The following is a 14,645-nucleotide window of genomic DNA, read 5'->3' on the forward strand; positions in this document are numbered from 1 at the left end:
CTTCACTTCCTGAATGTGCTGACAGGCCTCTGAGCCAAGCCAAACAGGTTCCCAACGCCATGCCTGCAGAGTATTCCCCTGTGAGTGCAGCTGGGGAAACAAAACTTTTCTCCAGCCCGCAGAGAGGACCTGCCAGCCCTTATATGACCAAGAAGCAGGTCCTGGGAGACCTCGTTGAATCTTAATGGAAAATGTTTTCATTTCAGTCATGGTGGTGTGGGGTGTGTGAGTGTGTGTGTGTGTGTATCTGCACTGGCTTGGGCAGGGAGGTGGGATTCCTGATCATTTCTTCTTGACAAATCTACAGTGGAAAAATGACTAATTATTGCTTGCCTGTTCTATATGGGCATCTGAACCTTCCAGCATATATCTGAACCTTGTGGCAACCTTCTGAGGTAGCCATGGCTGGCCTCATTTTTACAGAAGAAGGACTTAGCAACATTAAAGAAATTTATCTGACCCTCCCAGCTTTGAGCTTCCAGGCTGAACCCCTGGGTACCTGACTCCAAAATCCCTGTGTCGCCACTAAGTCCTAAAACTCCACTTCTCTATTCTAGCTTGTAACATCTCGACTCTTCATCTGGTCAGAAGGGTAGCAAGAAACTATGGAAAGGGCAGAGTCTCTGGTGTGTTCCCAGTTCTGTGGTCATGCAAGTTAGTTTTCTTCTCTGAATCTCAGTTTCCTCATTCACAGTGTGCAGTGATAGCAATGCCTATGCCAGGAAGGCTGTGAGGTTCCACTGAGATATAAATTCATGTGGCAGTACTACTCAAGGGCAAGGTCATAGGTAAGCAAAGGAAGCTCTCTGGAATTAAGAAGAACATGGATTCACTTCGAGCGTCCCCAAGTTACTTATAAGGAGAGTGAAAAGGTTGCCTTGAAGCTCAACATTCAGAAAACTAAGATCATGGCATCTGGTCCCATCCCTTCATGGGAAATAGATGGGAAAACAGTGGAAACAGTGTCAGACTTTATTTTTTTGGGCTCCAAAATCACTGCGGATGCTGATTGCAGCCATGAAATTAAAAGACACTTACTCCTTGGAAGGAAAGTTATGACCAACCTAGATAGTATATTAAAAAGCAGAGACATTACTTTGCCAACCAAGGTCCATCTAGTCAAGGCTATGGTTTTTCCCGTGGTCATGTATGGATGTGAGAGTTGGACTGTGAAGAAAGCTGATCGCCAAAGAATTAATGCTTTTGAACTGTGTGCTGGAGAAGACTCTTGAGAGTCCCTTGGACTGCAAGGAGATCCAACCAGTCCATTCTAAAGGAGATCAGTCCTGGGTGTTCATTGGAAGGACTGATGCTGAAGCTGAAACTCCAATACTTTGGCCACCTCATGCAAAGAGTTGACTCACTGGAAAAGACTCTGATGCTGGGAAGGATTGGGGGCTGGAGGAAAAGGGGACGACAAAGAATGAGATGGCTGGATGGCATCACCGACTCGATGGACATGAGTTTGAGTGAACTCCGGGAGTTGGTGATGCACAGGGAGGCCTGGCGTGCTGTGATTCATGGGGTCACAAAGAGCTGGACATGACTGAGCGACTGAACTGAACTGAAGATAGAAACCTCTGTTTTCTCATGTATTACAATAAAACCCTAACATTTACCTTGTAAGCCCTAGTACAGTGTCTGCTACATAGTAGAAATTTAGTAACTTGGTATGCATATTGAATATTTTACAGGTTTTTTTAATTTAACTATACGTGTGACAGACACTGTTGTTTCCTACTGGAGTGGTTAGGAAAGTCTAGGTGGTGCTACAATAATAAGATGTCCTCAAATCTCTGTGTCTTAATACAACAAAGGTTTAATCCTGTTAAATGTCTACTGTAGATGCTGGGGGTGGGGAGGGACTCTAATCTGCATCAACGTCATTTAAGGACCAGGTTAATAGATGTTCCATCTTTGTGCTTCCACAGTTGCTGAGGCTGGGAAAAGGAAATGTGGCAAACCTCACACTTCCTCTTAAGGAGGTCAAGGATGTCACCACTGCTCGTATTTCATTGGCTGACAAAGTCACAAGGCCTCTTACTCAATATCCAAAAGGTAGAAGATAGGGAAGTACTACCCTACCTTGTACCTAAGAGGAAGACTGGAAATATCTGGTGGAGAGCACTAATGACTATCTACCAGTCCAAAAGCCATCCTCCAACTCAGTTATTTCTTACTATCAGAGCCTTGATTTTTACTTGTTAAAAAAATTATTATTTATCTGGCTGCATCAGGTCTTAGCTTTGGCACACGGGATCTTTCCTTGTGGAATGCGGCTTACATGGAGCTTGTCCCAAGGCATGTGGTATCTTAGTTCACAACCAGGGGTCAAGCCCCCATCCCTTGCACTAGAAGGCGGATTCTTAATCACTGGACTACTGGGGAAGTCCCTGTTGATGCTGTCTTGAGCCCACACAAGAAGCATCTCTCACACCCTGACGATGGTGAAAGGAAAAGATGAAAGCCCATGATGATGTTGCTGAGCTGCTGTATTCTCCTTGGACCTTGTTTAATAGTGCCTTCTGTTACTGGCCTGTGTAAGCATCCTAACTGGTAGCGTGAGTGACTATATCATGGTCCAGGTGCCTGCTTATCTTTTTTCAAGATTTGCCGTAAGGTCAGGATGTTCCTCCCTACAAGCATGAATACAGGATGAATCAAATACACCCTGGAAGAGATCTGCTATTAGCAGAAGCTGATAGACAGAAAGTCTTGAGGAGGCCTGGGAAACACCCAAGTTCTGTCCAAGTAGCTAGTGAATATTAATAGCCCAAGAAGGTAGTAACTCAAGGATCTGGTAACCCAGTTTTTTGAAGGAATGATGAAGCAACCATCAGGCAATGTCTTTTAGTGGATGTACATGAAGGAAGTTTGTATAGCAAGAAACTGTCAGGGCTTCTCAGCACTAGTGTTCAGGTACCTCCAGAGTGGAGGGGTTTGCATCATGGCAAGGAGAGTTCATTAGACATTACTAGTATGGATCAAATATCCCAGGAGACTATCTGATTACCTTTGCTCAGATGCTGTGCACATCAAAGAAACTTCTGATGACTAATTCAGTTCCTCAGGGTCCTTACTGTAGAATCAAGGTGTCCCGGGATCACCAGGGCATCTGGTTTGTGGAACAGTAGAGGAGAACAATATGGTTCTTGATGGCTGGGGACCTAATCATGGCCCCACCAGTCACTGGATGACGAGCCTCAACAGAAACTCTTAAAACTCACTGGGGGCCTCAGCTTCTGTTCCTGTGAAACACAGTTACTAACAATGACACATGCAGGGTAGTGGTGAAAATAAAGGGAAAGTGAAGGGATGAAAGCACATTGGAGAGGGCAAAAGTATAAACTGGCCAGTACCAGTCAGAGCTCACTCCTCTTCTCTGCTCACCCAAATCCAAGAAGATAGGCCTTCCCGTCACACTTAGGGTACCCTAGAGTTTTCCCCAGGCTTCCCCTCATGCTGACCCTTCCTCTGGAATTCCTGACCCTCTCTTTTCTACTCTTGACATGTTGAACTCTTAAATCATCTCAGTTCAGTTCAGTCACTCAGTCGTGTCTGACATTTTGAGACCCCATGGACTGCAGCACGCCAGGCCTCCCTGTCCATCACCAACTCCTGGAGTTCACTCAAACTCATGTCCATTGAGTCGGTGATGCCATCCAACCATCTCATCCTCTGTCATCCCCTTCTCCTCCAGCCTTCACTCTTTCCCAGCATCAGGGTCTTTTCAAATGATTCAGTTCTTTGCATCAGGTGGCCAAAGTACTGGAGTTTCAGCTTCAACATCAGTCCTTCCAATGTATATTCAGGACTGATTTCCTTTAGGATGGACTGGTTGGATCTCCTTGCTGTCCAAGGGACTCTCAAGAGTCTTCTTTAACCCCAAAGGTCAATTCTTCGGCACTCAGCTTTCTTTAATTAGTCTCAATTTGAGTATTTCTCCATAAAGACTAGGATGACAACCAAACTCTTGGTGTGAAACAGACAGTACTTCACAAATGAAACCTTAAACTCTTCTGCTTCTTCTCCTTCATTTTTCTTCTCACATCTGTATTTCCAACCTCTCCAAGCAGCTTACAAGTCCCCCATCACATGTTTTCTGATGCCTTGTGCCTTTGCATACAGGTTCCTCCTTTTCTGCCTGCTGAGTTCCACCAAGATGTCACTTCACCTGTGAAGTCTTTCCTGATAAAGACTCCTCCTCCTGCACCGGGCACCTCTTTCTGCTTCATCTCTGTACTCCTCCGCACCAGACTGGGAGTTCCTAGAGAACAGAGTTTGTGTTGGAGGCCCAGGGCAATGCCCTTTTTGTGATGTCAAAAGTCCAAAACCAAATAACTGGAGCCAAATTCCAGAGTTAGGAAGGGATTGTTTCACCTTCTGTGGCTATCCCGGCTTCTAGCCCTCTTCCCTTCTTCTATAACATTTTACTTGATACGTATAGAAGTAGGTGGTGGGAGCAAGGGGTGAGCAAGACGGAAAGACATTTTATTCCTTGGTTCAATAGATGTGCATCTTCTCTAATAATAAAATTACATGGGGATTAGATATATTAGCATGTCTCCATCAAGTAAACCTTGAGTACTAACTTATGGACCCCTGAAATACATTAACTTTGCAAACAGAAAGTTCCTTCAGTCATTACCAATGAAATAGTTGGTTTTAAAAAAGCTACATCTAGAACTATTTTTTGTGCCTGCCTAATGATCACATTTTATCCTTCCCCATTTCCACCTCCAAGCCTAATGCTTCAAACAGGCCCATTTGATATAAGAAAATGCCCACTTGCAGAGGAGGGAAGGGACACTCTGTGTAGCTGGGGAAGAATGAATGTTGTTTAGTTGCTTAGTTGTGTCTAGCTCTTTGTGACCCCATGGACTGTAGCCTGCCAGGCTTCTCTGTCCAAATTTCCCAGGCAAGATTACTGGAGTGGGTTGCCATTTCCTTTTCCAGAGGATCTTTCCAACCCAGGGAACAAACTTGCATCTCTTTACCACTGAGCTATCAGGGAAGCCAGGAAGAATGAAGTTGCTAACAGTTTAATTCTCTTAAGAGCACTCATTGAGACTAGGTTTTTGTACCTGGTGATTGTCCAGACTTGACTTTTCTGAGGGTCTTCAATCCATTTGGAGTTGTGCACTTGGAAATGGATGAAGTATATTGCACTAGAAGAAATTAACCTAGAATTATTTTGGAGCATTTAAGTTCAATTGTCTATCCTGTTAACACGCATTTATTTTATGAACATCTACGCAACCAGGAACTGTACTAGGAGTCTGGGGTCCACAGATGAATAGGGTAGGTTCTGACCATGACACAGAGAGGTTCACAATGATAATCCTTTGATAAGTGCTATCAGAAGTTTTGATAAAATGTTAGGGATGCTCAGTGGAGAATATTCATTCCACCTGAAGAGGGAGTTAGCACGAAAGGCATCACAGAGAAGGTGCCACTTTTGCAAAGCCTCGAAAAATGGGTAGGATTCAGCAGTTGAGCCAGAAGAAAAAGTATTTCAGGCAGAGAAATGTGTGCAAGAAGCACGAAGAGGTGAAAATGCACGAAATTCAAATTCACACACAGATACGTTTTTCATAGTGAATGTATAAACATTCAGCTTAGAAATTAACCTTTTTCGAGTCATGGAACTTTTTGAGAACTAAACAGAGCTAATGATCTCTCTCCCTAGGGGAGTGTGTGTGTGTACACACGTACACACCCATACGCAAAGACAATTTTGTAGGCATTTTCACTGAGTTCATAAGCCCTCTCCCGCAGTGGACACAAAGAGTTAAGAATTTCTGAAATATACATACGTAAAACAAAGTAAAAGAGGATTCATGGTTTCATATACCACTGGTTTAATCTTCTCCAACTGTTAGTGTTACCCAAACAATAACTCATTGAGTGTCAAAATAACAGACTTTTTTTTTTTAACATTGACTTTTGAGTGTCTGCAAGTATCTAATTTTGTCTCCAAAGTTTATAGGAGATTATTGATGAATTTCCTTTACCACAATTATTTTTTCTGTCTCTTTTGTTAAGAGTTTCAGGGATATACATTCAAAGCCATAATTGAAACAAACAAGGGTAGTGATAGGTATGAGTTTCAGGCTTTTTTTTTTTAAACGTCAGAGTCTAAAGCAAACTGGGGAGTGGTGTGGCTTTTCTGTGCTGCTCTGTTGTCTGGGCTTAGTCTACCTTTGCAGGTAATTAATTCCCCAGCCTGCTTATTTTTTCTAGTTGGCTCTTGTTTAGCTTCCACAGAGCCCCACCCCAGAGTGCTTTATTGTCCCTCTGCTCACTATTCCTACATATGGTCAAAATAAACTCACCTTCCGGGTTGCTGACATCAGCAAATTCACTGTTTGGCAAACTCTTGTCTCTGCTCCCAGTAATCCTTTGTTAAAGAAGTATTATTACGATGGAGTATCTGATAGGTTAACAACTCAGTCCAATCCCTTCCACTCCTAGATATCCTCCCAAGGAAAAACTCTTTGTCTTTCGATTTACAGCCACAGGCAGGATATTAGCACTCTCAGACCTGTTGGGTACTAGAGCACTGCTAATGAGCAAACGGCCTGCCTCAATTAGTGGTTTGTGAAATATTCCTGGATATCAAATTGCTCTTGCTGCTTGATAATCACACTGCCTCTTGGGATTAAAAGCAACCAAGCAAAAATTGTTCCCTTGTTGAGTTCTGCCTTATTGATCTCCTAAGTTTTATCTGCAGACAGAATTTAAGTTTACCATTTCCGCAGAGTGAAGTTTTATTAATACGTAAGCAATCACTGCATTTATGTTCATGTTTTTTCTCTTGTGAATCTTTTTATAGTATCTAGATTACCATCTTTTGAGAGTCTATAATATTTTAAGCAAGGTTATTTTAGAGACGAATGAAGAAACTATAGAATTTGGAACAGTAAACTGCTATACTGGTAATTTGTCTAGGCACAGGTGTTTATTTCAGGGAGGGGGTGAATGGAAAGAGAAGTACGGGGAGAGAGAGAGAGAGAAAGAGAATGAATGAAGCAGAGAAACGTTTCATCCAGACTGCAACTTCTGTGTTGATTTTTCCTAAATTCTTTGCTTCTTAATTACCAAATAACTTCAGATGGCAGTAATGTTAACCCCGCAACTTAAAAGAAAAGCTTCAGAATAGAGCCTGGGAAGAAAGAAAGTAGAAAAGGGAAAGGAAATCAAGATCTGTTATTGGTATTTGAATACGTTTATTGTGACAAGAATGCTGTTATAAATATTCATAAGCAAAGACCATCTCTTTTATCTAGGAATTGTTAAAGATTCCAAATTGGAAGGATACAGCTTTTGTAAAAATCTGCCACCATTCCTGCTTTGAGAATAAGTATCTATTGTTTAAGTTTAACTAACATTATAAATGGTCACAGCACATGCCACTTGATATAATCCAAACTAAAATGTTAGATTTCCCAGTGGGCTGTCCCTCTCCACCACAACCTTCCTTCTCTCATCTTCCTGAAATGCCACACTATCCTTTGTAAGCAACTCTATGTCGATTGTTGGGGAGGGAAAAGTATAACTTGAGGAGAGCATCAGCTGCAGTTCTTTCTCAAGTCCAGCAGACAACAGTTTTCAGGGCCTGCTAGCAGGAAGCACCCACAGTGATTTTAATTGACACTCAACTCTTTCAACTCCACCTAGACAAGTAATCTATAGATAATGCAGAAAAGAGGTTGGGGGAGGGGTAACTTTTTCAATATTTTATTGTATTTTCTTAAATATCCTTTCTGGAATTTTCAGAAACAAAACATAAAAAAATTATATACTTTATTACAAATGGTAAACTCAAGAGTGCTCCAAATCTCTTATTTACAAACAAGGCTGGGCAGGACACCCAAACAAACAAACATGAAATAACTTACAAAGGCATGAAGCTGTTTATTGACAGTAATCAGCTTTCATCAAATTAAAAAATATATATATGTACATACACAGTTATGGAAGGCAGGCCAGAAAGAGCTCATCTGCAGGCTGGGCCTCGCTCTCACAAACCTCCCTCCCGCCTCCCCTCCCCCACCCCCTTTGTGTTCTTAAGGAGTACTACAGAAGCGATCTACAGTCTCTATTGCAGTTTGCAACCCCCCTCCCCCCCCCCCACCCCTTTAATACTGAATGAGATCGAATGTTAGGTCCATGCAGTTCTTGGTCAATGTTAAAGAAAAGTCTAACGTTGTGTCTGCGCGGGGACAGCCCGTCCGCAAAGCGGGGCAGCCCGCGAGCCGCCGTTCCCTGGCTCCTTGCCAAGGGAGGGCGCGCCAAGTCCTTCCCACTCGTGCACACTGGGGGCGCCGTCAGGACGCAACCCAGTCCAACTTGAATACCCTTGGCTTTAGTTCTCGGACACTTTTTTTCCCCTCTGTTTCTCTCTCGCAACTTGTCAAGTTCTCAAATCTGTCTGTGTTATTTATATTTTTTCTCCGTTGCCCCTCAGCCCCGACAGTCTCGCCTCAAAACGTTTGCAACTGCTGCGTTAGCATGAGTTGGCACCCACTGTTAACGTGGTTCATGACTTTCTGTTTAAGCTGGGCCACCTGTTCCCTGAGCATATTGGCCGTGGACGCCAGCTCTGAGTTCTGCGCTTTCAAGGTTTTCACTTTTTCCTCCAGCCGCGCGATCCTCTCCAGCTTCCTTTTCCGGCACTTGGAGGCAGCGATGCGGTTCCTCATGCGCTTCCTCTCCGCCTTGATCCGCTCCTGGGACTCCATGTCGATGGGGGACAGGGGCGGCGTTTCCCCGGGCATCTCGGGCACCGTCTGCGGCTCCTCCTTCAGGGCCTGCAGCCGCGGGTGCTGCACGGGGATCTGCTGGGGCAGGTGGTGCGGCGGCTGCGGCGGTTGCTGCTGCTGCTGCTGGGGCTGCGCGGGAAAGGCCAGGCCGGCCGCGCCGTAGGAGGGCGCCCCGCCGCCGCTGCTCAGCGCGCCGGGGTTGAAGTTGCTGAGGTTGGCGTAGACCGGCGGCTCGCTGTGCAGGCTGGCGCTGAAGCCGCCGCTGCCGCTGCCGCCCGCCACCGAGGCCACCGCCGGGGCCACCAGGCCCCCCCCGCTGACCGGCTGCGCAGCCGACGTGACGCTGGGCAGCGTGTTCTGGCTGTGCAGTTCGGCCAGGGCGCGCACGAAGCCCTCGGCGAATCCCTCCTGCTCGTCCGTCACGTTCTTGGGGCACAGGAACTGAGTGGGGGTCGGCGTGGTGGTGATATGCCCGTTGCTGGACTGTATGATCAGGCGCTCCAGCTCGGGCGACGCCAGCTTGAGCAGTCCCACGTCGGGCGAGGTGAGGAGGTCGGAGTTCTTAGCCCGGAGGTGCGGCTTCAGGCTGCCCACCGGGTCGGCCAGATTCAGGGTCATGCTCTGCTTCAGAATCTTGGGGTTACTGTAGCCGTAGGCGCCGCTCTCAGACTGGAGGAACGAGGCGTTGAGGGCATCATCGTAGAAGGTCGTTTCCATCTTTGCAGTCATAGAACAGTCCGTCACTTCGCGTGGGCTTAGTTGAAGCTGCGCGCAGAAGTTTCGGGGCCGCAACAGCGCGCTGGCAAGCGGGGGACACCCGCGCCTCCCCGGGCGATAAGCAAGGAAAGTTTCTGGAAGAGCGCGCGCCCCCGCCGGCTGGCAGACCCCACCCCCCCGGCGCCCTCCTCACCAGCTCGGTCCGGGGGATCGCAGGGTTAAGAGATCTCACTTGTCCGCTCGCGCGCGCCGCCCGGCTTTGAAAAGTCGCGGTCACTCACGGAGCTCTCTCGAGCGCAGCGGTTCCTCAGAGCCCGCGGACGAACTCGCTTCCCGGTGACAGCAGGGAGCGCGGACCCCGCGGTGGCCGGCCGCCGGCGGGTGTCCGCCGCCCCGACTCGGAAGACTGTCCCCTCCTCCGCTGCGAGGGGGAGGGGGCGCCCGGCAGCCGCGGCTCGCGCTCGCCCAAGTTCAGCAACCGGTGCGAGCAAAGCGGAGCGCACGTCCTCCCCTCTCCGCCGCCTCTTTTTTTTACCGCCGCCGCGGCAGCGTCGGGCGGAGGCAAGGTTTGCAAAAGTTCGTTCCGGGACCCGGCGGCCACTTGTCCCCTGTCTTCCTGGCCGGGAAAGTTCTTGCCACTGCAGCCGCTCTCCGGACTTCCCCGGGCGGACAGTAGCCGCTCTCCGCGCTGTCAGCAGCGCCCGCGCAGCGGGGCTCTCCGCCTGGGGGCGGCTGGAGAAGGGGCTCTCCCGGCGCTCCCCAAAACACCAGGCCGGGAGCCACAAGCGCTAGCTCCAGGCAGTTGGAGAGAAACTGGAAAAGAAAATAGGATTTGCAGTCCTTCCCAACTGACTGTGCCTGTCTGCCTGCCTGCGTCCGCGCACCTCCACTCCCGCCTCGCAGCTTCAGCCACACTCAGTGCAACTCTGAGCCCTTATCCAGCCGGAGCTCACCACTTATCTGCTACCAGTCAACCCCTAAAAATAGCCCATGATGTCACCCCAAGGCCTTCCCATTGGCTCGCGTCGCTCTCAGGGGGGCGGGCCCACCCGTCGCCATGGAGACCCCACCCTAGAAGATTCTTCTCTGGGCCCGCGGAGGCTCACGGGATGAGGTAATGCTCCGTTGCCCTCCTACAGTTGGGCCCTTCTTTCTCCTCCTTCCCCCCAACCCCCTCCGTGCGCCTCGCGCCCCTCTCTTCCCCCTCCCTCCCCGGCGCGTCTTTCCCCGCCCGCCCGGTGCATTGTGGGCTGACGTCTTGGGGTTTGACTGTCTAGTGACGGTGGCTGCCGCGAGCCGGGCGAACTCGGGCGCTCCCAGCCTCTGAGGGAAGTGGGCTGAAGTTTAGGGCTCCGACGGGAATGCCAGTGATGCTAGGACCCAGGAGGCCGGGGGAACCGAGCCAGGTGTCTGGGGCCGAGGGCGCGGGGCGGGTGGTATTTCCCCACTTGCGGGCTCGATGTCACCCGCGGGCACTTCGCCGCCGCGCGGGCCGGGCCGGGCCGGTTGAGCGCCCGGGCCCCTGGCCCCCCCGCACTTCCGGGGGGCGGGAGCACCGCCCTTAAGGTGGCTCTATTAAGTCCCCTGTGGGGCCGAGTGAAAGTGGCTTTTAAATTTGGGGGCAGTTCGTGAGAGTCGCCCCTCAAGTTGAGAATGCCCTGAAGTTTGTCTCCTGTCAAAGTTCAGTAGCGACTATCTGGCTCTGTCTGGAAGCCCAGTGATCTGCATTGCTTGAAACTGGGTGTTCGGCTAAGTCCCCTCCGCACCCCCACCTCACCCTCCCGACCGTGGGAGAAAGGGTGCGGGCATTCGCATCTTTGCCTCGGGGAGGTTTCTTACAGGAGGTGAATTTAGGGGGCAGCTCGGCGTCTAGTTGTGAACAATTGTTTAGGGAATCCGAAACTCGGGGAACCCCGGGGATAGTCTACTCCCCGCCCCCGCACAACATGCATAGACACACCGCACATCACACGTACCCACAAACACACTCACGCACACGCCACCCCTCCCGCCCCGATTTGCTTCCGGGAAAACAAGTCCGAGAGCAGCAGACACTTGCCAAAAGTCACGCAGCGAGTGAGTAGAATAAAGATTTAAAATTTCTCCGCTCCCGGCCGGGTGGTGGGCCCATATCCTGTGTAGCCTCTAGGAAGCGCTAGACCCATGTAAGTGGTTCCTTTTTAGTGGTTGTTCTTTTCTCCTCCCCCAACCCCGCACCCCTTAGGGACGAAAGTGTACGGTGGAAAGAATACCGAAGTCTGGAATCGTGGGTTCTCTCCTGGCCAGCGCTGCCGCGGTGTAAAGGGAGCGAATCAGAGAACTTCCCTGAGTTTCTTCATCTGCAAGTGGGGCTGGTGAGACCCACCTCATAGGCCTGGGTTAGTGTAGAGTCATCGCCTCCAGGGCTAGGAGGTGGTCACCAACAGCCCCCTTCTCTGCCCTTGGTTGGAGCTTCCCAGAGCGTCTATGGAATGCCAGGATATAAGAGTGTGACTTGGCAGGAACAGGTGGATTTAACCTGTGAGGAGGGTGAGGGAGGAAAGGGTCAGAACTCAGCTCCTTCTAGGGTTTTCTCCAGGACCGTGGTTTGACGTTGGACCTGCAGCAGTTTATGTCCCTAAGTCCTAATTCTGGCTTTTCAGCTTCTGAGCTTGGGGGACTTTAGCCTTGGGTACATAGCCGGGAGCTTTAAGGTATTTGTGGCTTTGAGAGTTGAGATTCAGCAGCCCAGCAGCAGCTGGTGTCAGGGACATCTTGACAGCTTTCCTTTCCTTTGCTTGCTCCTCATTCCCTCGTGCAGCAGGGAAAACAGTGGCTACTGTGAGCCAGGCAGTGCGGTGGGGGTGGGGAATACAGTGATGACAAGATCCAGTTACTTTTCTCCAGGAAGGAACATTTTCCTCTATATTGTTAACCTGAATCATTTTCTTTTGTAATCAGGGAGATGCTGTTTTTTTAAAAAAATAATTTTAATGATAACAGTAATAAAAATGACTACTACTAATAAACACCTACTATCAGCCAGGCCTTCACCAGAGCAATTTATATATGCTGTTTCTCCCCCATAACTATCTTGAGCTACGTATATTATTATCCAAATTTAATATATGAGGAACTAGGTCCAGGGACTTTAAGTATCCTGCTCAGGTCACACAGACAGCTGGAAATTGACTTCAGGTGTTTGTTACATTCCCTTTTTATATATTCTGTGCTATGGGAGACTTTCTTGTGAAGTATTGATTGTCTGCAGAGGAAATGGTGTTTCGATAGTGCAATGGAAGAAATTGTCTTGCCCAGTTCTCTGTAGCTTCTTTCAAAGCCTCCTTTCAGAGCTCCTGTATTTAGAAATTTCAAAACTTAGGACGTTATATAAATATATATCTTTTGCCTAAGGGTTCTGTGTGTTCCTCTCTGCCTTATGTGGTTTAGTAGGCTGATTTTCTCCTTATGTTGAGAAATAGCATATTTCATCCAAAAAATAACAGATCTTTTCATGTTAACGCGCTTGCTTGGAAGCCTTCACTGGCTTCCCCTCACAACCAGGAGAGGGTTCAGATGCCTTTGTGTGGGAGGGGGGCCTTTCACAACCTAGCTCCTGCTCTCCAGCCCCTTCCCTCACTCCTAGGATCAGGAAAGCCTGGGAGCTGCTGCCTCAACAAACAACCCTACCATCTCAGTGGCTTACCCCAGCAAATTTGTTTCTTCTCATGCCATGTCCCTACTGTGAGTCTGCAGGGGAGTTTCATTCACCAGGGACTTGGGCTGAAGAAGGCTTCAACTTGATGCATACATCTCGTTACTGTCTCGGCTGGGTGGAGGGGAGGCAGCAGATCATTCACTGGCTCTCAGAGCATCCACCTGGAAGTGACACACTGCGCTCCTGCTCACGCATCCTTGGCCAGAGCCAGTCACGTGGCCTTGCCTGACTTTAAAGCCCTGTAATCCTGCCAAGTGTCTTGAAGGAAGAGAGCCAGGAATATTTGGGGAACAATACTAATGACTCGAACAGTCTCCCTTTCTGTTCACCAAATGTTTGGCTTACTGTCCTCCCTCAGGCAGAATTCCCTCACACTCTCCTCAAGGGGGTTGACCCTGCAGGCCCATCTAGTCACAGTATATTGAACTCACTTTCCAGGTAGTGGGTGATACGTAGTAGACTCTATTGGCTCCAGATGTGCCTCTTTATCCAAAGGCAAGATGTCTGCCCAGCACACCCTCAGGGTGTAACGGGACAGACAGGATAACTGCAATGGATACACCAAAGTGAAGGAACGGGACACCATTGTGGACATTAATCCACAGAGCAGACATGTTGCCCATCCCACACCTCACCCGACACCCTGATTAGACCTGGATTCTGCTCCCTAAGTGTAGCTGCCCTGGCCATTGTTTTCCGTGACCCCTGGCCTTGTACTCTGAGAGACTCTTCCTTCTCTACATATAAAGCAGGCATAGGGAATAGGTTTTAAAATCAGCTTTTAAAAATAGGGATAGACGTGGGGGAATACAATCTCCTTTAATCCAGGCTGATGTTCTTCTGGCAGTGTAGCTCTACTCACAGTGTACGTTTCTTGTCTATTTCATTTCCAGACTTTCTATGTGCCAGTAGCTGTGGCCAATTCTTTTCTAGACAAGCATCCATGGTTTCCATGTTTCTTTGCTTTCTTGCTCTGTGGCTGCTTATATCTATCTCATTCATCTCATTCTCATATTCTCTCTCTCTCTTTCTCTCTCCTGACTTGGTTTTGAGTGCTTTGGGCTTATTGGGCTTAGGTGGGAGAGTCTTACTTTTCCTTCCTTTTTCAGAGCCGCTTTCTCTAATTGAAAGATATGCTGAGTAACATCTTAATTTATCCAGAAGTTTTAACAATAGGTTTGAGGCCATACCTTTAACTTTAGCCATACTTCAGGGCTGTTTTTCATTGGCCTTTTCTTGCTGAAAACCTTCCTTAATTTTATATTTTATTAGTTGAGATGGAGAAACAATACCTTCCTCTAACCCTTCATATCTCTGAATTTATAGTTTGCCTGCACTCTTATTCCTGCTTACAAACTGGCTAAATCTTCTCTGCGCTCACCTCTTTTTTGTAATGTTTCTGAGTGCATCCAACAGCCACCAACACATGCTACTAACATTTTATTTTACAGCCTCTTGCTTTACTT

The 14,645-nt window shown here is 48.2% G+C and overlaps 1 protein-coding gene across 1 annotated transcript; it reads right to left on the reverse strand.

Moving 5' to 3' along the window:
• Positions 1–7,724: 7,724 nt before the first annotated feature.
• Positions 7,725–10,435, reverse strand: JUN (Jun proto-oncogene, AP-1 transcription factor subunit). The gene has a single exon (XM_055401793.2). It carries the CDS (start codon positions 9,492–9,494, stop codon positions 8,487–8,489), a length of 1,008 nt encoding a protein of 335 aa, XP_055257768.2. The 5' UTR covers positions 9,495–10,435; the 3' UTR covers positions 7,725–8,486.
• Positions 10,436–14,645: the final 4,210 nt, after the last annotated feature.

Source organism: Moschus berezovskii, chromosome 4 (genome assembly GCF_049115385.1).
Source record: "Moschus berezovskii isolate FMDL1 chromosome 4, NW_MosBer_1.0, whole genome shotgun sequence".
NCBI classification, from domain to species: Eukaryota; Metazoa; Chordata; class Mammalia; order Artiodactyla; family Moschidae; genus Moschus; species Moschus berezovskii.